Source organism: Alnus glutinosa, chromosome 2 (genome assembly GCF_958979055.1).
Source record: "Alnus glutinosa chromosome 2, dhAlnGlut1.1, whole genome shotgun sequence".
Taxonomy (NCBI): Eukaryota; Viridiplantae; Streptophyta; class Magnoliopsida; order Fagales; family Betulaceae; genus Alnus; species Alnus glutinosa.
The window spans coordinates 27,489,293-27,515,201 of NC_084887.1; the positions used below are offsets into that span (position 1 = coordinate 27,489,293).

The following is a 25,909-nucleotide window of genomic DNA, read 5'->3' on the forward strand; positions in this document are numbered from 1 at the left end:
CTGTTTTATTGTACTCCAAGGCGTTAAAAATAAAAAATAAATAAATAAAAGAATAAAGGAAAGAAAGAAAGAAAGAAAAATACTAGTAAGCTAGCTTTGACTGTAGTAAGTATATCATTTTATGCTCTATATGGAACAATAAATAAAAAAATCAACAATGAATGAAAATCGGTTACCCGGTTTTTAATAACCAGATAACCGGCGGTTGGTAATAATTGCAATCAGACCGGTTGCTGTTATTAAAATATGAATAATTGGGTATTCCGATTGTGGTTACAGTTATGAAAAAATAACCGCAATCGCAACTAGTTGTACACCCCTAATGGCATGATTATCAAAATGCTTCGATATTGACACAAAATTCTTATAAATCTATTTCATATTTAAATTTGACCATTATATCGTGTCCTTTCAAGTTTTTATAGCAGGATTGCAACTCGCGTTGCTCAATGTGTTCTTTTATATTATTCTTATTGAATGAACAACGTCTGCACAGCCTATAGGCATTCCTGGAAATTTAATCAGAATATGAGAAAACTAGACTTTATCTTTTAACACTCAGTGGTGATTATGTTACCTCTTAATCAACCAATTGAAAATTAAATTGTATGACTCTAACCAAAACCAAGAGACACACAAAGATTAAAATAAATAAATAAATAAATAAAAACTACGAGTAAATTTTTTATATATGGCTACATAAACTACAGTTTAAATGCTATAAATTGTACGTGGTTTAATACAAGAATTCCAAACAACAAAAATTGTTCAAATGAGAGAAGGGTGCTATGGATGAAACGGTTATGAAAGGATATGTTTTGATGATGCTGGTGGGGCTGGCCATCCTTGTTCAATTTGTGGTGTAAGCTAAAAGCTCTTTGTTTCGTGCCTTTCTCCCAATCATCCCCCGTGTCACTCATTTTCCGCATTCTCCTCCAATCCTATCTCCATATCATGATGCTAAATCAAAAATTCGTGAGAAGTATTATGTCTTAGAAATTGGCCCTATTCGGTCATCAAAACTTAGGTTGTAAAACTTTTCATTACCTAAGTCATTTGGTGTAACAAGTTAAGTCTTTTTATGTAAATTGCATATCTGTGACCTGGACCGTCATCATGCGTCCATATAGATGACCGTCATCATTTGGTGTGTTGATACCAGTGGGGGGACTGTCCCCAAAACTCCAATTGCATTGATGTTGATTTTCTATAATTATATAATATTGAACATTGGTCATATGCATTATTGTTTTACATGTAAATATATGCTTGAATATTTTCATATTATATACATGTAAGGTCTCTAAGTAACATTTAATTTGACTATGGTGTGAGTGATAAGATTATTACACAGAAAATCATAGTCATAGGTCATTGTATTTTATAAAATATTGTTTATAATCGTAAATGGAACTAGAAAATCGACATCCATCAAGACTACAACATGTCAACCTTAACGATATATCTTGATTAGGAGAAGCATAAAGGGTTTTAGGTTGATATGTTGGTGTAAGAGCAAGGCAGTGTTATGCACTGATGAGTCATCATTCTTTCAACACTGTGATAAAGAATGATGTATGTGCATGAAGACTAATATCAGTTACTCAAAATCCTGAGAATATAGTGAACTCAAATGTAAAGTGTATGTCACTTTAATATATAAAATGAGATTAAATCAATGGTTGACATATCTGTGTATTGAGTGATCGCATATAGCATTGTGGGAATACCTTATTCAAGAATGAATTAAAATTCTTTGTTTTAAAATAAAACGATAATGACCATTTCACTTGTTATAGATTTAATAGGAATGATTATCCTAAAACTCGGACTTGAGTGTTTTAGTAGTATTAATTGAAACTTTGTATTGTGCAATGTGATATAAAATCTCACAATGTACAAAAATAATATATCATGTAATTAAATGATGTTATTAAGAAAAATATGTAGTGATCAAATTAATAGTATATTGACTTTGATTCGACTACGGAATGATTCCATGTATGAGTAACATGTCATAAATAAGTTCGTCATATGAATTGATTCATTAATTTGAGAATACATATTAGAGTGCAATCACATTTATTTAGTGGAATCAATTGTAATTAAATAGTGTCGTGTGATATTATCACAGACATATTTGAAGACAAACATATTTGAAACTAATAGTGTCGGGCAGTTCGGGGACGTTAGTGGTGCGAATCTGGACGTTTCAGGGACTGATCCAATGAGTTTGGACCCGAGAGCAAATCACGGCAGTGGAGTTGAGTTTGAAGGTAAACAAGTGTGCTTGATTGATGATAAATTATAGGAAATTGAAGGAATTTAAATCTTGGTTGCTAATAATTTGTGTTTTTAAATGTGATTATGGGCTGTGTTAATGTGTTATTACTTATTAATTTATTTATGGGCTTTTGACTTACAGGAATCCTTTGCCTGCAATTTTTCTGAGTAATTGGATAATTTGGATGACATGGTCCTTTAACTTTCAATGATAAACTTATATAGCTAATTTAATTTCGATTGTTGTATTGATTTTCTTGATTTTGGACGAGAATGAGAATCTGAGATTAAGTGGGGCATTTTTTTTTTGTTTCTTTTCTATAATATATTATATATGTTTGCATATATATATATATATATATATATATATATATATATATATATATATATATATATATATATATATATATATATATTTTCTTTTAAACGGGTCGTGTTGACCCGATTCGACCCATCAGGTTAAACGGGTTCACGGGTCGTGTCGGGTGACCCGTGAAATTACCGTGTTCGTGTCGTGTCTGGAGCCCCGACCCATTAACATAAACGGGTCGTTTATGGGTCTAAGCTAAACGGGTTACGGGTCTTAACGGGTCGTGTCGGGTGACCCGTTTTGCCAACCGTAGTTCCAGTGGACTTATAGAGAGCTTTATCACCTGGAGCATCACCTTGTCCGTGCTTACGTTGTTGAGTTTTTTTAGAAGACATATCAATGAAACCCTAACAGCCATGCTTACACGTATTGGACTATCCCTATGCCATGGGAAAAATCTACAGCAAAAAGGAAGCATTTTTACATGTTGCATGAGATTTTTCCCATATCTTATAGATAGAGGATAAAACATCCATTTTGTACTTAGTGAAGCCTAGACTAAGCTTGAGCTATAGAACCTCTTGTGAGGATTTCATTGCTTCACCATTGTTGAGCTAAAGAGAGTTTTGTGAAAGGTAGGTACAAATTTCATATAAAGAAGATTGGTCAGTGAGAAGCTGAAGCCTATCTGCAAGGAGATAAAGAGGTAAGCGATGAGCTTGAATGTGTACGAATCATCTTAGTAATTTTACATCCATTGTAAGTTTTAGTAGGCCTATACATTGTGTCATTTTTAGTGGTCGATCTCCTAGGTTTGGTTGTCTCTACATGGGTTTATCTTTGAAATTCTTAAAGGGTTTTCACTTTGTAAGCAAAATCCTTGTGTAGATTTGTAGTTTGGTTTATGTTTATACAATAAATTTACTTTGGAAAAAATATAAAAAGCCCCCTCAATTAACAGTCGATTTTAAAATAGCCCCATGAATTTTTAAGTGTGCTAAAATAACTCATCAAATTACTAAGGTGTGCCAAAAATGCCACTTTTCCTGATAATACACTTATTCTCTCTTTTTTTTAAAAAAACCAAGGGGGTGGATTAATACAAACATTTTTTTTTGGTGTGAATAAATGCAAAATCAGTAATTGTAATTGGGTTAAATTACAAATCGCTCATTGCGGTATAAAAATAATTTAAAGGTCATCAGGATAGGCCAAAATAATAATTTAGTCATTGTAGTTAAAACACTTGACAGATTCCGTTAATGTTTATGTTAGCACTAATTAAACGATGACATGCGTCACTTTTAATAAAGAAAGGGAAAAAATGCAAAATTAGTTCATATGGTTTACCTGATTTACAATTAACTCTCTGTGTTAACAAAATGAACTCAGAGATTCCTGTGGTATGCCAAAAATATAAATCACTCATTCAGTCAAATTTCGTCAAAACACTTGATGGATTCCGTTAGTGTACCACGTCAGAGCTAATAAAATAACGACACATGTTATTGTTAATAAAAAAATTATATATAACTAAAAACTTAAAAAAATAAAATTTTTTAATTAAAAAAAAAAAAAAGAGAAGAAGAAGAAGAAAAAACCAAGGGGTGGCTGGGGGTGAGCCGCCGCCACCCCGGGTCCCCTTGGCCTTTTTTATTTTATTTTTTATAATTAAAAAATTTAAATTTCTATAACTTTTTAGATTTATTTAAAAAAAATAGTTTTTTTTATTATTAATTTGTTAATTTTAGTGTTTAAGAGACTAAGTTATTATGGAGAGAAAAAAAAAATGGCATTTTTGGCACAATTTTGTAGTTTGGTGAGTCACTTTAACACACTTAAAAATTTATTGAGCTATTTTAAAATCGACTGTTAGTTCAGATTTTTTATTTATTTTTTAAAAATATTTTTTTCATTTTTTTTATATTATTTACTGTTATATGGTTTTATTGTGCCCGTTGGTTGTTGCAGGGTTGGATACTGGTCATTTCAAAAATAAAAAGAAAAAGACTCTTAGTAAAGAACAAAAATTCTCCACCAGTAAAAGACTGTCAAAAAGTGCCTAAAGAAGTATCGTAATAGAAATCTTTCGGAGAGCCCCATCTTAAGGTTTAAGCAAAGCATTGTCAGGATTGTGTCGATGACTACATTAAACATAAACTTCCCAAACCTTCTCTCTCTCTAGTATTTTTAAATTTATTTTATTTTGCTCAGAAATTATAGAGCGGTCAAAAGGTTAAATATTTTAACTTTATTCATTATTTTACTTCAAATTTCACTTTAATTCATGTTTTCTCCTTTCATAAATCTTAATAGTTTGAAGAGCAATAAGCCCACAAAGTTGTTGATGTCCCCAAAGACTCTGGAATTCCCACTATAAGTGGTTGTGCAAGAACCCAATAATGCAAACAAAAAAAAAAAAAAAAAAACCCTCAAACCAATACTCTTTCTGTCTTTCCCTAAAAGAGATACCAAATCCATTAGATCTTCGATTCTAATTCCTTGTTGAAAATGAGTTATAAACTATTACTTTTTTTTTTTGGTTGGAAAATTTTCCTTTCAATATGGAAAAATAAATTGAACAAGGAATTTAAGACATAAATTTCAATTGTTGGGATGACGTGGATAAAACACAGCGGAAAAAAAAAAATCCTAAAAATTAGCTTCTAGAGAGCATGATATTGATGTATGCATAACAAAAAAGAAAAAAAAGAAGGCATACTCACAATAACTTCTTATATTTTGCATTTGACTCCTCCGTGAAATAATTTGTATTCGAATAAAAGTCATTAAATAACTGTCATTGGCTCTTATCATTGAGTCCCAAATTTATTTTCTTGATTAGTCGCATACTTGTGAAATCTCATTTCACTTTGTACATAAAGCTTTAATAATTTTTACTAAAATACTCAGGCTCGATATTAAGAATAACCAATCCCATTAAATACATGTCTTAAGCAGATATTTCATATTGGTTTGATTAAATCAAATGATTATAGATTCCATCTTAAGGAATAGTGTTCTCATAATGCTACATATGATCACCTAACATGCTAAGATTTTAATCGCGAAATATTCCACTTTTGATACATGACCTCAATTTCACATTTAAGTTCATATTCATTTCACTATTAAAAGTCAATGCTATAAGTAGTTGTGAGTTTAAGTTATTCATATCGACAGTTGATGTGATAGAACAATGACTTATGTGGTTTGTTCAATGTATTATATTTATACCAACGCATCAATTAGAATAATTCACTTCATATGATTAAGATAAATCGTCATGATTGATGCGTTATAGTCTTATCAAATGGAATGTCTATTTTCATTATTGACTATGAATTATAAGTTTATAAGTTATAAGGTTTATTGTTTAAAATCTCATGTCTAATAATCTAATAATACACCTTAAACCATATTCAATATAACGTATAGACTTTATATGTATATGATAAATAATAATCATTTGATGAATACATGTAAACAACAATATGCCCAATATTATTGAAATACATCAATAAATAAACAAAATTATTTAATAAAACTAAAATGTTATACAAAGTAATTGGACTTTAGACATAAACCCTAACAATTTTTCATTGGCCCTCAATTCAAGGTTTTGACTCCCAATTGACTCGAGACCATCAAGTCAAATCGTGCGTAGCCTATTATGATTCGTGATGCATTTCTCTTTTATTATCCTTAGCCGAACCACCCCAAAGGCCATGACCACCCCATTTCGCACATTAAAATGAATTCTATTAACTTTTTATGACTAATTGGACTAATTTGTTATTTTTTGATTACTCCTGGGAAAGATTATTCACTTTTTAAAATTCAGTGAGTTATTTGTCAAAACTCCAAATTAGATGGACTAAAATGCATTTACCCATTTAGTTTAAGTATGAGTCAAGCTTATTATTAAACTCTAATATAAACTTAAATTTGCTTTATTTATTTTTCAAATGAGCTCGGATGAGGGGCGGAGCCACCTTGTGCCTTGGGGGCAGCCCCCTCCAAGTCCCAAGGTGGTCCCTCCAAAAAAATAAATTTAAATTTTACTCATAATTTTTTTTTTTTTTTTTTAGTTCCCCCAATTATTATTATTATTATTATTTTTTTATTCTTTCAATTTGGCTCCCCAAATCTCAAATCTTAGCTTCGGCCATGCTCGGATGTACTTAATTAAGTTAATCTCTCCTTATAGAAAGATTGAATATCATGATTAAATTTTTTGAATCCCTTTCATAAATCTATAATAAATATTTAGTTATTAATTATAATCAAGATCATGCTATTGAAGTTAATTAAATAATAAACTTATCGAAATCGAATACATGCTCCATCTTTTATGATATATAATTTATGTGAATAACCGATAACGTGGATATAATCATATAAATATGGGTGGGGTGCGGTAAGAAACTACCAGTAATCTAATCCTCTGTCAGACTGTCACTGCTCAAATCTCTCGAGTTGCCGCCTCTCATCAACCAACCGACGGTTGCCCTCTGAAATCTCTGTCAAAGTTTCAGGTACTCTCTCTCTCTCTCTCAGCTCAGCTCAGCTCAATCTCTTTGTCAAGATTGCTCATTGCATGCTCTGGTAATTTTGTGGTAGCTATGCCGGAATTCTCCGGGGTTCTTGCGCTGAAATTCTGTTAGGGAATAATATCTGAACAAATCATTGGACCGATCGGGAAATTGCAGTGATAGATTTTGGAAAAAGATTATTACACCCATTTAATTAGATAGCTAAAATCCAGTAGAGGATGGCATTGACAGCGCCGTTGGTTTTGCAACCCAATCTTTCGTATTATTATCCTCCAGCCTTCACCTGCTGTGTAAAGCCCTCTTTTAGGCCCGGAGAGATGCCCCAGAAGGTGCTAGGGTCTAATTTCAGTAGAAGAATAGGAGGAATGGCGGCAATGGGGTCGGTGCTATTGGCAGGGTCGGAGGCAATTTTTGGTCAACAAGTTGCAGTGGGATTTGAGCTCAATATGGTAGCACCTGATCGAACATTTGAAGAGGCAAAGAGTGGAATCAAAGATCATGCGCAAGCTTTGTTACAGATTAAATCACTAATTGAGGCAGAGTCGTGGAGAGAAGCACAGCAGCTGCTGAGGAGAAACTCATCCTACCTGAAACAGGATATCTATACCATAATCCAAGGCAAACCTGGAAGTGAGAGGCCCGAGCTAAGGAAGCTGTATTCCGATCTCTTCAATAATGCTACCAGAGTAAGAACTGGAGGCCCTTTTTTTATTTTTACTTTATTGGGACGCCTTATATGGTACTGTAGTTTGCAAAGGAAATTTCTTTCTGTTTATTTTCACAGGACATGTCAAATTTTTCTGTTCTTGGTTGGATTGTTCATTTGTTTGCTCCTTTTGGTGACAATTTTGCTCTTACTGGAGACATGTTGTGTCCCAAAATACTTAATTAATTAAAAAAATTATTAATCTTGGAAATTGACAATTTGCTCATGTTTAATGGACATTACAGCTAGATTATGCGGCAAGGGATAAAGATGCATCACGTGTCTGGCAGTACTATGAGAACATTGTTGTGGCCCTCAATGATATTTTATCTAGAATATAATCGTCAGGTAACTTTCCTTCTCCTTCTTTCCTTTTTAAGATTCTTGTTCTTTGAATTATGAAATTACATGGGACCTTAGCTGGTTTGTCAAAAATGAGCACATTTTGGCTATACTTGTAGGATTCAGTAGAGATACATTCAGTCATACTTTTCAAAAATGGGGTTAAAACATACATTGACAAAGGTATTAGTATTACCTTGTAAAAGATAAGCGTTTTAAAGAAACAAAATATTAATGGAATTTGACTGGCTGGATGTCCGTCCGCCAACTGCCTGTTTTGCTTGCCATAAGTAATGACTTCGTGAATTTCATGTGACTGTAAACTAGCTGATCTAGGAGCCTGTTATAAAGCATTGAACTTTGGGCGCAACTGAAAAATAATTTAATAGGATAATGAATAAAAATGATTTTAAATAAGAAAATTGTTAGCAGAGGTTGTCAAATACTACTAGTAGTAGTCTTGATAAAAAAAAAACAACAATAAATAAAGTGAGGAGAGCAAAGTCATATGAGTAGAGCTGCGGTAATTAATTTTTGTTGTAATTCGAACCAATTGATAAGGCAATTCTTGGTGTCTTTCCAAATGGAGTTTCAGTATCATTTTATGAAAATGGAAGGAGAAAAAAGAAAAAGAATGAAATACTAATCAAGGATCAATAGATTGGTTCACTTGTTCAACCGTCGGAATATTGCTATACAAATGTAAGTTAATATGTGACCATAATCTTAGCTGTTTATGTTCTTTCACTTAATGTACATGTATCTTACATTGAGAAGGTTATTTTGTGAGGATAAAATGATAAAACAAAAAGAAAGAACAAGGGGCTTGTAAGTCCTATGTGGATTAGTTCCGGGGCATAGCTTTGCTCGTAAAAAGGTGGAGTGTAGGATTAGGTCTTAGATTTAAATCTTACCAATAAGAAAAAAGAAAATGAAAAAGTGTAGTACATGAATTAAGTGGTATTTTATTTGTTATTCTTTTTTCTGTTTTGTATAATACATGATACATATTATAGTCATCTCTTTCATATAGTCAAATTTTCTATGTTTGCCAGCCATGATTCCTAATGTTCTTACCCTACCAGTTCAAGTTTCGACCCATGGACTCTCTTTCTTACTCAGGTTGTGAATAAATTGCTGGATCAACCAGGTTTGTTTGTTTGTTTTCCCTCACAGAATTTGGTAGATCTGATTTGTTTTCTAGATTGTAGTAGCAGTTAGAGCCTTGGTTCTCTTGTATACTCTTCGTGTACGAGGGTTTTGCCGTTTTCAATAAAAATTATTATTATTCATAAAAAAAAATGAGTTATACAATATATCAAAGAATATGATCTGGCCGGTTATTTTTAATTTTCTTTTCTTTGTTACTGATTCTGATTTTTAAGCAGACGATTATGAGTTATTTTGTAGAAAGATCGGACTAATGTAATTGCCCTATGATTAGTGTGCTGGTCAAAACTGGCATAAGAGTGATATCGTAGCAAAACAATGTGCACTGCTAATCTGTTATGAACTGTGGCTCAGAACCTCAGATAGTTCACTTAAACTTTGAGAATGTAAAATAAACAGGAGGGGAAAAAAGAAGAAAAGAAGTGAAAAAGAGCTGTAGAACAAAATTACAAACTTTTAAGTACCCAATTTTTTTTTAATTTTTTTTTATTTTTATTTTAAAAAAAAAAACTATTAATGTTAGAATCTTTCAACTCCTCCAATCAAATAGGATGCTATCCTATATTAGTCTTATCAAATTTCTGCTTTAGTTTGTTCAAGTGCCTCATTTACATTCTAAAAAAAACTTTGAGAATGTAAAATAAACAGGAGGGGAAAAAAGAAGAAAAGAAGTGAAAAAGAGCAATAGAACAAAATTACAAACTTTTAAGTACCCAATTTTTATTTTATTTTTTTTTAAAAAAAACTATTAATGTTAGAATCTTTCAACTCCTCCAATCAAATAGGATGCTATCCTATATTAAGTCTTATCAAATTTCTGCTTTAGTTTGTTCAAGTGCCTCATTCATACATTTAAATTGAGTACTGCTAGGTATAATGGAAAATTTGCTGAATCTTTTCAGCTACCGATGAAAATGTCATAGCTAATTCGAGGGGTTGAGGCCTTTGTTGGGTTCTTTAACTCTCTCTCTCGGTGGCATGTGAGGGAGCGTCTTGGGTGTTCCTTTGTTGGTGTGTAGGTCTTCTTCGTTTTTTAGCATCCCTGGTTTTGTTGGACAATTGGGCGTCATGGGCTGAGGTTTTTGTTGAGGTCTGCAGCAATTTTGTGTGGCTACTTATTCTTTGGGTTTGGGAGTGTGTCGAAGGTTCCATGGGGAGGTTCTTATTCGTAGAAGCGAAATCTTTTGAGTTCATCATTTACATGGGCTTACAGATCCCTTCTAACCCATCACATAAGGACAAATGCTTTTTATATTGTAAATAATGATGGCAAAAAAAAATAAAAAAAATCTCCAATCATTGACTCACTTTGATTCACGTGAAAGTCAATCTCAAAAACCAATCTCGTCCATTATTAAGGGAAATCCTAGTCTTGTTCTGTTTCTATTTGTGAATCCTAGTTTTATAGGAATAGTTTTAACAATAAATAAAGTCTTTAGTAATAGCCTTTTGTATTGTATCCCAAATTAGTTTAATGTTTGAGAGAGAGAGATATTAATGCTGTAAATAATACAATCTTGTGGAACAACGTTAAATTTTTTTATATATATATATATATACAACGAAGCTCAAAATAAGCATAGAGGTCCTAAGCCCTAATGCAAAATACAACTTCCTTTAAAGAAAGTCTAAAACTTTAGACAAATCCTAGAGCATACACTCTCACATCTCAAGGGGATAGGTAGCCTAGCTTTCAAAATAAAAACTCACATCTCGAGAGACTAGACTACCAATTAATTGAACCAAAGCTTAGATGAATTTACAACAATAGTTAAACCTTGTACAATATACAAGCAGAAATAAACAATTGCAAGACTTTCCTTTTAACAATCATAAGCTCACTATGCATAATGTGACCTAGAGATAAGTTTTTATTGGTCTTAACAAAGCTCAATCTAGACAAATAGATCGAGCAGAGTCTAAAAACATTGATGTTTAATATCATTCCATTTGTAAAACAGTAGACGATAGGTAGATTGTATTGCAGAAGATTCAAACTAGTGGAAATATTACAGATATTTTGATAAAACTTGTGGCAAGAAAAAAGTTTGTCTTAATAGTGGTCTCTTGGATTTGTTGTCATTTGATACATGGTGATGTTGGTGGCATATTGTTTTTGCTAATTATTAGATTGTATTTTTACAAGTGTTAGTTTTATTCTACACGTGTTGGTTACTTCTGTTTTCTTAGTTATGTAGGTTAGCTTACTCTGTTTTACTTCTTTGTAATTCAGTATAAGTACTGAAACAGTGAGTTGTAATCTTATCTTGATCAATACAAATTTACAGAACACGTTTCCCACAGTTTCTCTTTCTCTCGCATTGTTCATACTTCTATTCTTCATTGATCATTCAGTATCAGAAATCCAATATGGTATCAAATGATTCAGCAACATTTTTCCCTTTATTAAATTTGAAACCAGGAGGAAAGCCATGCAACCTGTAACACTTCTCCATGGTATGACCAGATACCCCACAATGACTACAAACAGGACGGTCTTTGCGGAATGAATTGTTCTTGACAGGACGATTTCTTGGTGTTGCAGAAGTATCAGAAGCAACGGATTTTGTGAACAAAGCAGCAGAATTATGGTTACTAGAACCAATAGCAGTAGAAATTTCTTTCTGCCTCTCTTCTTGAATAACTAGGGAAAAAATTGTGTTGATTGGTGGAAGAGGATTGAGCATCAAGATTTGACCTCAAGTATGGGCATAGGACTCATTCAAGCCCATCAAGAAGTGCATGACATGCTCTTGTTGCTGATATTCATTATGAACTGTCATAGTACCACATGTGCACGGTGGTAAAGGTTTATAGTGAATCAGCACATCCCACAACCCTTTTAAAATAGTGAAATAACTGCTCATTGAAAGAATGAAAGGTTTTCTTGTCTTAAGTTTGAAATAACTAATCTTAATTATTTTAGGATTAGAAATCCTATTTTTGTCTACTGGTGAATCCTAGATTTTATAGGAATAACTTTACGTATAAACAAAACCTATGTCTAGGCTTTTGCATTGTATCGTAAATTAGTTTAAGGTTTTGGAGAGATTGATGATTATTGGATTGTTTTTCTTGAAATTAGTGGAAAGGAAATATCATTTTTACCGTCCGCATGCATAGATAATCTTAAATTCTTAATTTTTTTCTTTGTTACAATTTGTTTTTTGGGTATACTTGTACTGTGGTTTGTAACAAATACAGTTTAGCTCAAAAGGAGAAAAAGAAAAAAGAAAAAAGAAGAAGAGAACAAGTCCCCTTTGTGCGACGGAAGAGGATCCCATGAAATTCTCTTCTCGTATTTCATGAAAATTCAGGCAGGGGATGAGAGAGGGGCTTGGGCCCCTAGGTTTCCCGGATAGCCTGGTGTGTGAGGCCCATGGGCACCCGGGCCCTGCACCCGTCCCTCTCTCCTTTCCTGCCAAATGCTGCAAAATTCGGACAGAAAATTTAAGGGGATCCAGATCCTTGTGCGACAAACAGCTAATTACTGATGGGGAGCCAGTTTTATAGAACATAGTGACACCATGAGCAACGAGGCACATTTATCATTTGATGCTCGTTACTCTTGTTACCCTGATGTTTACAGAAGCCACATATGATATATTGTTTAGCTAAAATCAGAAAGCAGTGGTTGAGGAGCAGAGACAACAACGTTGGTGGGTAATTTTTTCAAAGGGTTTATTGGTGATTGAAAGGGGCCATGGCCTAAATGACCTTTGTGGCAAGGTCTACGAGGAAGGAGGAGGGTTTCGACATGGATCATCTGGGTCGATTTGGCCCTCCATGAAACCCATGCCACCACCAGGCATCATGCAGAGGGCCTGCTAATATATTTACACACACACTAACGTCTTAAAGCCAATGAGTGAATGGATTTTTTACTTTTTCCTTTTTCTTTTTGTGAGTGCATAAATTCTTTAGTACTATCTCATCCTAAATGTCATATGACTTTTAAAATTACTATTGAATTTGAGATAATTTTTATTAGATTTTGACCCAATAGTGATTGTAAAGCCACATAACATTTAGAGGACACAAAGAGGACTTAAATTCTCATAGCATTACTCTTGACCATAGTTGAGTGGGGTAGGGTTGGACATAAAAAAAAAAATGTTGAGATTAATGTAGCCTTGCAACGTCATTATCCTCAAATATGAGCAGTGGAACTATCTCCTGCATTCCTAGCAGCGGTAAGACCATTACGGGGTTCATGATTAATTGAAACCCTAAATTCTTGAATTTGGTTTAGCTTTTCTACACAATGATGATTTGTTATAGTGGACAAGAAACTCAAGTCAAGCCACATTATTTACACAAAAAAATATACTCCAAATCACCACATCATTTTCAGACACCATTAAATTTTAAATTTTAAATCCCTGTAATTCATCTCCTTACTTGCATTTTGAGTAATGTTACATACTACACTCTCATTTTACTGTATTAGTGTTCATCAGTTTTTTTTTTTTTTTTTTTTTTTTTTTTTTTTTTTTTTTTTTTTCTATTTAGATTTGCCTTAACTTGAAAAGAAGAAGAAGAAGATATTAAATAACTAAATTACTCTTCATGTGAGAAAAAGAAACAACTCCGGCCATGAGCTCTTTTTTTATCTTTGCATTTTAGGGTTTGTTTGGCAAAGACATGTACAGAACAGAGTAGTGGGTTATTAGTTTTGGAATTAGTAAAAAGTGATAATGTGATATAAAATAAAAAGAATTTGTATAAAAAAGTGAAAAAGTTTTGTATTGTATTGAATTTTTTTTATTTAAATAGTAATAAAAAATTATTGATGTGATATAAAAAAGTGAAAAAAGTGAAAATGTTTTGATATTGATTAGTAATAAAAAATATAAAAAAATGAAAAAAAAAAAAGAGTATATGAACAGCACTGTTCTGTATTGTTGCTCGACAACAAGCCCTTAGATTTTTGTAAAAAGTTGGCAAGTAATTATTATTAGGACAAAAATTTCGTACAAAGTTGTGTCAATCTACAATTGGTAATTGAAAATAAGTAATAGCTTGACTAGATAAAATGTAATTTACCCAAAAGTTTTTCTTCGAGGAAGGGCAGGGCAGGTTATGTCATGGCCATCATGACATGCCAACTCAACCAACAAGTTTGGCAAATTTCTTCTAATTCTTTTAAAAGAAGTCAACTTCATATCTTCGTATTAACAAATAATTATTTTTCTCTTTCTCTTTTCCTCTTCTCAGTTTTTGAAAAAATCTACGATTTTTTTTTTTTTTTTTTTAAAGGAAAACCTACGATGATTTGGGCCAATGCACAATTAACCATTGAAGTTATATGAAATAATTTATTTGAATGTCTCACCACAATATGTCAAATTATCATCGCTTGCAAAAAAGTCATTCCATCAGCATCATACGTTAAAATAGATGAAAATAATAATTGTCATTATAACACTATGTTTGTTTGGACGTAAAATGTTTTCTTTGTATTTTTCGGTGTTTGGTGTAATCGAAAATGATGGTCAACGAAAATCATTTTTAGTTTGACCGTAAAAGTTTCTTTAATTTTTCAAAACGAATTACGGTTTTAAAAACCGCAAATCTTTTTATAAATTTAAATTCTTCATTCTTGCATGCATGTTTGTAGGAATCTACCACTGCTGGGCATTGAAGTTTGTTGATAGTATGAATCTATCACAAAAAGTTCCAGAATTTTGGTATCCGATCGTTGGCAACTGATACCATATATCGGCAAAACATGCCGAAATTTGGCTTGTGCTGGAATCCAGCGAAGTTCGGCACTATCGTTGAATCACGGCAAAAATGGCCGGATTCCGACGAAGGTCGCCGGAATCTGGTCAGAATTTGACGAAGGTTGTCGAAATCTGACGAAGGTTGCTAGAATCTGACCAAGTTAGATTTCAGCGAAACGGGCCGGAATCTGGCCAGTACGGCTGAAATCCAGTGAAAGTGACTGGAATCTTACCGGCCAGTGATAGAATCTCATCATCGGTAATTTTTCGCCCTTAATAATTTTTTTGTTCGAGTCAAACGTTAGAAAATATTTTCAGGGAAATCAATTTTTTGATTTTGTTGAAAATATTTTACGTTAGAAAATATTTTACATCGAAACAAACATAGCATTAACTAGTAATTAACTAGTAAGTAAAACAACTAAAAATACACAAGTGTGATACAAAAAGTATGATCCTTCGATGATCCATGGCTTTCATATCACAGCATGTTGCTGAAAAAAAAGAAAAAAAGAAAAAAAAAAGGGCAACATAAAATTGGAATAGTATCCTCTACATTTGAAGTGAAACGGTTCACTTCAAATAGTCATTTCATGATCATGTAAAAAACTTATATATTTTTGGATTATATGTTTGTATAGCAATTGGTAAAATAGAATGGATATGATATTGAAGATGAGTGGAATGGGATATATATATATATATATATAAAATTGTATTGTGTTGAACTAAGCTATTTAGGTGCTTGGCCTCCTTTTTCAATAAACAAATTAGCTCCGACCATTCTTTATTCCCGCATTGCCACATTATTACCAGGTAATGTGGAGTTATGGTCCATTATTTTTGTTTCAGTCTCAATCATTTGTACTTATAATTAACACGATGGCCATGGGATGGGGGAGTGCATGACATAACATGCCAAGACGTTGAAAAGGCAAAATCAAATCCTGAAACCTTTTTAATAATTAACACGTCAAAAAGATATATTTTTTGTATATTGTTATAATGAATTAGTGTACAAATGAAATTATTAAACTTATGTTCAGGGACCTCAATTTTTAGTATTTGTCAATGAACCCCTAATTAAGGGTGAAAATGTAAGTGAATAATAATCTCTCGCATTTTCTATTTGCTTTTGACCGCTATCTATTATCTGCAATAGTAAAAATTAATATCTGCATATGCGGATGCGGTTGCGGATAGCAGTTTTAGAGAATGCGATTAACAGTATTTGCATTCCTTTATATATATATAAAATTAAATTTACTAAATTAACGTCGTTTTAAATTTAGTAAGTTTAGGACCTTTAGGTTATGTTAGGATTTTTTTTTTTCACTATCATATATCTCAAAGTCAGACCTCATTGCATTTATTTAATTTTTTCTTTTATTTTCTTTGGTAATTCAAATCTCAATTACTTTATGAATCAATGACCCTTTATGACTGATAATCGCAAATTGTATAACAAATTAAATCTTAATTTATTTAAGTTTACATATAGTAATAACTACATTATTTAATCTTGTATATAGATTTAGATAGTAATTTAAAGTGCCCATTACCTCGTATGCAGATAGTGAATAATAACCGCATTTAATAACAACAATAACTACACAAATACAAATGTTACTAAGAGCACTAGTAGCAGTTACCCTATATTGGTTCCTTTCCCTATATTTAGAGAAAATTTCATGAAAAACATCAAAAAACCTCCCACAGCAGATGCCCTATATTTAGATGAGGGAGTTGGGAATGAATAGTGATTTCCTATGTATACATATCTACTATTCATTCCCTATGTATTATTTTAATATAAAAGAAGTATAATTAATTGATATAGGGAAGAGAGAAAAAGTAGGAAAGAGAGAAAAATAATAAAATAAGAGTAAAAAAATAATATTTAATTGATATAGGGAAAAGTAAGGGAATCTATTGTGGGGTATTTTTTTATAGGGAAGTAAAAAGTAGTTTTGTTCCCTAAATATAGGGAAAATGGTTAGAAATCTGCTGCTAATGCTCTAATAACCTCACCGGCATTTTCATCCCTAAATCCGACAGACAAGTTACAACGTTTTGGCCAGAGTTTAACCACAGACTGACAGACAAGCAAGCGCGTCCCCTCCACCCCCCCCCCCCCCCCCCCCCACGGCTACAGTTGCTGACGTTGTCTTTATTTTGGCTACCAAATTTTATATCCTTTTAGTAAAGGTTCTTTTGCCCAATAGTTATTTCTCATCTTCTCTGCATCATCTCCTCTCTAAGAAAATATAGCAGCAGCTGCTACGTACTTGCGACCATGAAGATGAGCCCACATATTAAGGTCTTCTCAACGACGTTAATATGGTGGTGGTTGACGATGGTTGTCGCAGACCCACAGACGAATCTGTTAAATAGCGGTTGCAGCCAGTACAACGTGTCCAACGAGTCGGCCTTCTATGCCAGTCTAAACGCGACGTTTACGAACCTCAGAGCAGAGCTGAACAACAACAGCAACAGCAGATTCGCAACCGCACAGCAAGTGACGGGCTCCGCCTATGCGATGGTGCAGTGCAGGAACTACCTGTCTACTGCTGACTGCCTTGCTTGTTTCACCGCCGCCGAGACTAAAATCCGGAACTGCTCTGCTGCCAACGGCGCCCGCGTCATCTACGATGGCTGCTTCCTCAGGTACAACCTCCACGCTTTCATTATATCATAAAATAAATTATTGACGTATATACCATAACTAATTCAAATCCAAAATTTGAAAATTACAACGAGGGTTTATATAAAGAGACAAATAAGAATAATGCTATATAACTTTTGAAAATTTCACTTAATTTTCTTAAATATCGCCCCTTTTACAATTACTCCATAACTTATTTATTTTATTTATTTATTTTTTTAATTTGGTGTATTCATTTTTTAATTTTATAATTGAGAGTTTTTAAAAATTAGTGAGATAATGATAAATGTGATGAATGTTCGTAAAGGTAAAATAAAGTTTTTCCTATAATTTTAATTCTATAAATATTAAAACCAAACATCATAAAATAAATATTATCTCCCCTATGTTGCCGGTACGGACACGCAACTATCATGTTACCTTTGTCAAAGATGGAGTGGATTGAAATCATTGAATATTGAAACAGTGGGGAGGTACTGGTTTCTTTGGTTGGCAAGGTTGGGACAGGGTGGAATTGCAAATTTTAATTTTTTTAATGTTTTTCCTTGTTTTGTTTTGTTTGTTGATTGAATTAATTTGACTACTAGTGGTCGTACTAAACAAAGCTTGGAAAAATCCATTTGGACAAGTCGTTTGAACTACAGTTAAGTGTGCGGTCTTTTGGCTCAATCGTTAGAATTATTATTGGTCATGGTGGGGTCCGTACAGATAATTCCATCGCTGTGCCGGCGTTGACTTAAAGCAGGCGTCGATCGAGCTTGTAGACTGCATCTCGTGGTATTCATTAATTCTACCGACGCCACTCACAATTAATTATTGTTAAATTATAAAATAATAATAGTTAATTACTTTAGGGTGTCACTTTAATATTATTAATTATTAGATGATAGTAACATAAAAATATATGATTTGTGCTCCTCATTGTGTTGCGCTTTGGTAGCCCTCTTGAAAATGATATATATATATATATGTTTGACATTGGTATAGTAAATACACTTTTTCTTTTTAAATTTTTTTTAAAAAAAATTTCGGCAAATGCATAATTTTGAAATCTTTTAGCAGGAATTAATAAGGTCAAGAAGGGTAGAGATTTCATTTTTTCTCGGTAAAACTCTCATCTCTCTTGTTTCTTCTGGTGTTGTTCCTACTATATCTTGTTGATTCCACCTTGTCGCTGTCCTTTGGGGAAGAGGGAGGAGCTCCAACTCCTCCTTCTTCCTCCCCTCATTTCTCTTCTTCTTCTTCTTCTTATGCTTTTTTGGTTGTTGCAACTAGAAGGTCAGATTTGCAGCGCTTCCTCACATTTCTCCACCCATCCTCCCTCATCAACCCTTTTCACTTCCGACGATGGTCTTTGCTTCCACTTGTGCACTTCACTTGCCACTAAGGTGCGCGTGTACTACACGTGCTGCCACCTCTGCCTCGCCTTTTTTTGCCAGGTGCCACATCATTAGCTTGCTTTCTATTTCTCATCTGGATCTCTATAGGTGGTACCCACTTTTTGTCCATGGGAATTCCTAGACTAGTTGCAGATATAGAAGCGATATCTTCATCTCAGGGTATATCTTTTTTGGATGCTGTGGACTGTGGTGGTGCTCCGCTCAAATAGCTCCAGTTCCAATGCACTTTCACCTGTTGTGGAAAGTTGAGTGCTGATGTAGTTGGTGTAATCTACATTTAGTCTGTTGCTTCAAACCACCATTCATGCGGCCTGGTTCTTGGTCGAGAACCCAAGTTTCAAATGGGTCAGGCCAATCTTTTGGCCTATTCCCAATAGCCTTAGGTTGTACGGTACCGATTGTTTTGGGGTGTTTCTTGAGTTGCCCCTACTGAACCACACCATGGTCATTGAAGGTGGTTCGGCCGCTCCTATTTTGTCAAAGGGGTAGCTTGATGTGACATCCCACATCGCCTGAGAATGGAGATGCGCTTATATATATAAATGCATCATTTTTGACATAACGCGTTTTAAAACCGTAATGACCATGAACCTATTAGAACTTTGTAGTTAAACGTGCTTCTGCATGAGTGATACCAGGATGGATGATCTCTTGAAAAGTTTAGTTTGAGAGAGTCAAAGTGAACAATATTATGTTATTGAGGGGTGGGTCGTTAGATTCGTTACAATCGACCATCCTTCAAAATTCCTTTTATCTTTTTATTTATTTATTTTTATTGCTGTAAATGACACTCGTTCTAAAATGATTGGTACTGATGTTGCACTCTAATGGTTTCAGTCAAAACTTTATGTGAAAGTTAGGTGCATGTAGAGACCTATTTGTGTGTTTTTCTCACCACGTGAAGTTTGCAACCAATTTTTATATCACAAAGCTAATTGTAAATAGGTAAAATTATAGGGAAGAGAACTTATTGTTGGCTTGTAGTTTGAACCAAAAATAGAAAAAGTAAGTAATAAAAGAATTAGAGCTTAGTGTAAGAGACGATGAAAACTATATTGTGATTCTCTGTTAAGGACCTACTGCCATGAAATTGAAATTAAATAAAGGAAACAAATATAAAATTAGTTTCTAAAGTTTCATTAGATTACAAATAGCTCCATGGGATATAAAAAGTGGTTGAAAGCTTCGTGTGCTAAGCAAATTTAACAAGTAAGTCTATGTACCCAACTTTTGTCCAAAATCTTAACGAAACCGTTAGAGTGCATCAATCATATTGTAACACTACCCTTTAATAAAAAATTTATAAAAACATAAAAAAATTAAACAAAAAGGAAATTGAGGGATTACTCCATATTTGACTATTTAGAGGTGGCCAAATCACCCGCAATGACTATGAGGTCATTTGGAGTTGGTCGAAGCTATGGAAGTTATTTAACCACTCCCAAATTTGACTTAAGGTGGTGGCCGGCCAAACCACCCCACGGCCATTTGGACGTTGAATGGCTATGGGGGTGGTTTGGGGGTGCCACCCCCTTCAATATCTTCTTTATATATATGGTTAAGTATAAAATAAATCTATAAGTAAACTTGTTATATTACTCACTCAATTTTTAAACCCTATAATTGACTCCTTAAGTTTTTTTTTGAATTTTTCAATTGGATCCTCCATGTGTTTTTTATCCAAATTAGTAACGTTCGTCAATGTTACGTTGGCATTTTTTTTGCATCATATTAAAAAAAATATATTTTTTTAATTAAAAAATAAATTCTGAAAAAAGCAAAAAAAAAAAAAAGAAATTTAAAATCTTAAAATAAAAAGGGAGCCACCCCTGCATCCTCCAAAGGGGGTTCTAAGGAGCCACCCTTCCCCTTTTTATAAAGATTTTTATTTTTCTCTTAAATAAAATAAAGAATTCATAAAAACTATGCATCTACCTTTGTTGCATCTTAATTGGACTCTGTATGCAATAATTATCATAATATCAGTCAAACAAAACAAAAAAGGAGCTTGCATGCGGGGTTTGTTCTTCTGAGGCTTAAACGAGCTAGCTGTAAGGTACAAAATGAAAAAGAAAATGAGTAATGAAGTAAGGGAACAAACTCTGGATCAAATGCTCGGCAATCATCTTTTAGCAGTTAAAGCACTTACTGGGAGAAGGTTCGAACTCATGACGTTTACTTTGGTACTATGTTAAATTACCACTTATCTTAAAAACTTAAATTTATAGGAAATAATAAATTTAATGGTTGAATTAATATTCTAACAGATTCTTCAAATTTGTTCAGGTACGAGAGTAGCACCTTCTATGACCAGGGCACTCAGATTGGTAATGAAGGGATTTGTGGAAACCAGACAGCATCGCAGCCTGCTGCTTTTAGTACTGCCGCGAAAGAATTGTTAGCAGATCTCCAAGTTGCAACGCCTAGGATTAATGGTTTCTTTGCTGCGAGCAAGAAGCAAGTGGTTGGTGGTGTTGGTAATGCGACAGTGTATGCTGTGGCACAGTGTGCCGAAACAGTTAGTGAAACTGGTTGTCAGGATTGCTTGACAGTAGCAGTCGGAAATGCAGAAGTATGTCTTCCTAATACGGATGGTCGGGCAATTGATGCTGGCTGTTTCCTGAGGTACTCAGACACGCCCTTCTTTGCTGATAACCAAACTACTAATATCACTCCCTTCTTAGGAAATGGTGAGTTTCCCAATTTTCCTGCTTTGTAATTAATTAGCATCAAATTATCTTTTCATTTGTAATGTTGTTTGATATCCCACTTATCCCAAAAGCTTTCTAAGAATCATTTAATTAATACTTTAACATTCCTCCTCACGTGTAGGCTCAAACTTCCTCTTAATAGGCGAGACCCAACATGTGAAATATTTAAATGAAATAAGGGTGAATGACTGAGATAATGTTCGAATTCAGAATCTTTGGCTCTGATACCATGTTTAAATCATCACTTATCTCAAAAGTTTAAGCTAATAGGTAGATGTATATTTAATAATTTAATCAATACTTTAAGACTATATATATTGGTATCTGGACATTTTTCAATCGGTACTATTTTTAATTACAGGAAGTTCAAGCAAGAAGAAAGCCATTATTGGAGGAGTAGTAGGGGGTGTCGCAGGTGCTATTCTCATTATAGCTTTGTTTGTCTGGTTTACAATACTAAGAAGGCCCAAGCCAGTCACTAGAGGTAATGTGCATGAACGCGCGCCAAAGGTTTTCTGATAATATTTTAGTTAATGTTATGATGTTTTATGCTTTTTCTGCATACATTAGATGACCATAACTTGTTTTTACTCCATAGCAGGTGACATATTAGGGGCAACTGAGCTGCGAGGCCCAGTGAATTACAAGTACAAAGATTTGAAATCTGCAACCAAAAACTTCAGTGAAGAAAACAAACTCGGAGAAGGAGGTTTTGGTGATGTATACAAGGTAAAACTGATCGAAGAAACCAGAGTAAAAGGCAAACATTTCTCTAGTTGTTATCAGATCGATCTTCATCTATATTTACCAATATTAATGCATTTACAATCCTCTGGTTTTATGGTTGACTAATTTTCCATCTCTCTTTAATTGTCCTGCCAATATTATTGATCACTAGGGTACTCTGAAAAATGGGAAGATAGTTGCTGTCAAGAAGCTGGCTATAGGCCAATCCTCAAGGGCAAAGGCAGATTTCGAGAGTGAAGTGAAGCTTATAAGTAATGTTCATCATCGGAACATGATCCGTCTTCTTGGGTGTTGCACCAAAGGGCCAGAACTACTTCTTGTCTACGAATACATGGCAAACAGCAGCCTCGACAAATTCTTGTTTGGTAACTTATTATATATAAAGCTCAACTCCTCAATGTTTTCACATATATAAATGCAATATTTGATCGATCTCTTTCTTAATTTGTTCTTCAATATTCAATCCTTTGGGGGCGACCAAAAGGCTTTGATTTTCTAGCTAGATTGCTAATTTGTCTGACAGTCTAATGGGATTGATCATATTAATTACAGGTGAAAGACGAGGGTCTCTGAACTGGAAACAAAGATATGATATAATCTTGGGCACAGCTAGGGGCCTTGCTTATCTACACGAGGAATTCCATGTATGTATCATACATAGAGATATAAAAACCGCCAACATTCTTCTGGATGATGATTTCCAACCCAAGATTGCAGATTTTGGGTTAGCAAGGCTTCTACCCGAGGATCAAAGCCATCTCAGCACCAGATTCGCAGGAACATTGTAAGCCAAACTAGTTAGATTTTTTTTTTTTACCATCATTAAATGAAAGCTAATTTTATCTAATTAATCCATTAGAGGGTATACAGCACCTGAATATGCAATCCATGGTCAGCTATCAGAGAAGGTAGATATCTACAGTTTTGGTGTTGTTGTTCTTGAGATTATATGTGGTCGAAAAAGCAGCGAGGTGAAGGCTGATCCTAATGGCGATTACCTCCTTGAACGGGTGGGTAATTTCCCATATCCAATAAATTATAGGAAAAAATTCAGAATTAGTCAAAGTGGTTTACTTGAAATCAGCTCCATGCGGTATCAAAATGCATTCGAAGGTCCATGAAGTATGCCAAAAGAATAATTTACTCCTTACAGTCAAATTTCGTCCATTGAATCAACAGACATGTCGCACTATTGGAATCTATTAATCAGTATTGGACAAAATTTGACTGTAGAGAATAAATTCTCATGACCTTTGAGTTTATTTTGATACCACATGAAACTAATTGAAAATCTGGTAAAACACATCGATTTTCCCTGAATTCTAATTAGAAATGGAAATATATGTCTACTGCATGATGATCATAAATTAATTGTGTTTTATGGTGATTGAAATTAAATAATAGGCATGGAAACTGTACGAGAATGACATGCATCAGGAGTTGGTGGACGAAACGTTGGACCCAAAGGAGTATACGGCAGAAGAAGTGAAAAGAATTATAGAGATTGCTCTGTCGTGCATGCAGTCACCGGCTGGTCTGAGGCCGTCAATGTCTGAAGTTGCCGTTTTGCTCAAAAGCAAAGGTTCGGTGGAACGTCAGCCGCCAAGCAAGCCAGCCTACGTTGATTCTGAGAAGAAGGTTCGGCCGGGAGACACCTCCACTTCAACCGCATCATCCACATCTAATGCCACTGTCTCTACCTCTCAGGTCTCGGCTCGCTAACGTTAAACATATATATCTGATTTTTTTTTTTTTTTTTGATTGTATATATTATAGTTTCCTTTACTTGGGTTTTACATATATTGGAATGAGATTCATTCCCTAATACGTCTGTAAGAAATTAATTCCATTATGAATTGAAGTACGTGGTGCGTACGTCCAAATAAAAAAAATGTTTCGTAATTTATTATGCATAAAATCCACAACATTATGTACAGAAATTGACTTAGAGGCGGCCTTGAAGTCAATTATTTGATCGATCTGTCAAATGGAATATGATTAATTAGGACTACTGCTATTATTTTTCAGTAAATTTGTGAGTCGTCATTGCCACTATCCATTCCAATGGGTACAAGAATACAGTCAAAGATATCGTCATTCTTGTTCTTCTTTCTTTTTCTTTTTTTTTTTATAGATCATTCTTGTTCTTTTTGACATAGTTGAATGTTATGTATTATGCATAAATTAAATATATGTGATACAAGAGGAAAGAGCAAGATGCCCAACGGATACAAACAAGGATATCAAGATTCACGGCGGACAGCAATTTTGACACATAAGGCCGGCTAAGAACGTACATGTCAACCCTCATCAAATTTCAATTTTTAAACCAAAATTTAACCACTTTCCTTCTTCTTATTACCTTTCTCCCCCACTCTTCTGCAGTTTCTTCTTCTTCATTTCTCTCTCTACCCCATTTTCTTGCCCTTAATCCTTGCCAGACCTTGGCCAACCATCTTAGAAAATCAATTAAAGATCGAATAACATGCATGGACACATCACATGTGAAACTGACAATTTCTTGAGAAAAATCTCAGTAGCACGAAACTCTGATGGGAAATCTCTCTGCATTTGGAGATTTTTATTCTTATTTTTATTTATTTATTTATTTTTATCAAATCGTTAAAAAAAAAATAAAAAAAAAATTTAAACACCTCAAAAGTAAAGCCTTAAAACCTCTTAATTTTATTGAAGATACACTTAGTTTTTATTAACTAAAAGATAGTTTTTGGCTTAAAGCTTTTCTACAATATATAGTGCAAGAACCTGATGAAAATATATTTAATTCTCATTTGTAAAATGCCATATTTTAATATGTAGTAGTTTTCATGTTGTTCGATGTACGAAACGACCTAAATTCACATAATTTGAGAATTTGCAATTTTAAAGAAATTGCAAGAGATCCTGATTGAGGGATTAAGATCTCCTACAATGTCTTTAAAAATATGTGCATTTCACATGTTAGAGCGACATATGCTAACTCATTAAACTGAATTGAAGGAAATTCCAACCTAGTTCGGAAGAAATTTCTGTCAATTTGTCGATGAATATTTATTAAATTATTTTCCTTTACTTACAGACAAATAAAGATAGACATAATTTTCCATTTTTGTTTTTAGGATCACCTACTTTTTCTTTCTTTCGGATCAATAGTGAAAACATTGAAAGTGATCCACTACTGTAACCTTTTCCTTACTTAATTAAAAAATAAATAAATAAAACCTCAAGTCGTTAGTTGGACAACCTTGGAAAGTTTGGAAACGGCCTTGACACGTTAATGTTTGGTCAGTTTA

General features: G+C 33.6%; 2 protein-coding genes across 8 annotated transcripts; both read left to right on the forward strand.

Moving 5' to 3' along the window:
• The first annotated feature begins 753 nt into the window (after positions 1–753).
• Positions 754–12,458, forward strand: LOC133859183 (psbQ-like protein 3, chloroplastic). 6 transcript variants are annotated; one of them, XM_062294509.1, is made up of 7 exons: positions 754–862; positions 2,135–2,276; positions 3,233–3,299; positions 7,048–7,131; positions 7,217–7,835; positions 8,101–8,203; positions 11,790–12,454. In XM_062294509.1, exons 5-6 carry the CDS (start codon positions 7,368–7,370, stop codon positions 8,194–8,196), a joined length of 564 nt encoding a protein of 187 aa, XP_062150493.1. In that variant the 5' UTR covers positions 754–862; positions 2,135–2,276; positions 3,233–3,299; positions 7,048–7,131; positions 7,217–7,367; the 3' UTR covers positions 8,197–8,203; positions 11,790–12,454. The 6 variants fall into 6 exon arrangements, 5 of the variants coding, with proteins under 5 accessions (XP_062150493.1, XP_062150491.1, XP_062150495.1 ...); XM_062294507.1 differs by lacking the exon at positions 3,233–3,299; XR_009898716.1 differs by lacking the exons at positions 754–862; positions 2,135–2,276; positions 3,233–3,299 and adding an exon at positions 9,253–9,347 and having other exon boundaries at positions 6,976–7,131; positions 11,790–12,458.
• Positions 12,459–17,314: 4,856 nt separating this feature from the next.
• Positions 17,315–24,518, forward strand: LOC133859143 (cold-responsive protein kinase 1-like). 2 transcript variants are annotated; one of them, XM_062294462.1, is made up of 8 exons: positions 17,315–17,760; positions 21,445–21,848; positions 22,231–22,353; positions 22,471–22,598; positions 22,768–22,981; positions 23,169–23,400; positions 23,476–23,626; positions 24,021–24,518. In XM_062294462.1, the coding sequence occupies exons 1-8, from the start codon at positions 17,390–17,392 to the stop codon at positions 24,336–24,338; spliced, it is 1,941 nt and encodes a 646-aa protein (XP_062150446.1). In that variant the 5' UTR covers positions 17,315–17,389; the 3' UTR covers positions 24,339–24,518. The 2 variants fall into 2 exon arrangements, with proteins under 2 accessions (XP_062150446.1, XP_062150447.1); XM_062294463.1 differs by lacking the exon at positions 17,315–17,760 and adding an exon at positions 18,883–19,197.
• The last annotated feature ends 1,391 nt before the right edge of the window (positions 24,519–25,909 follow it).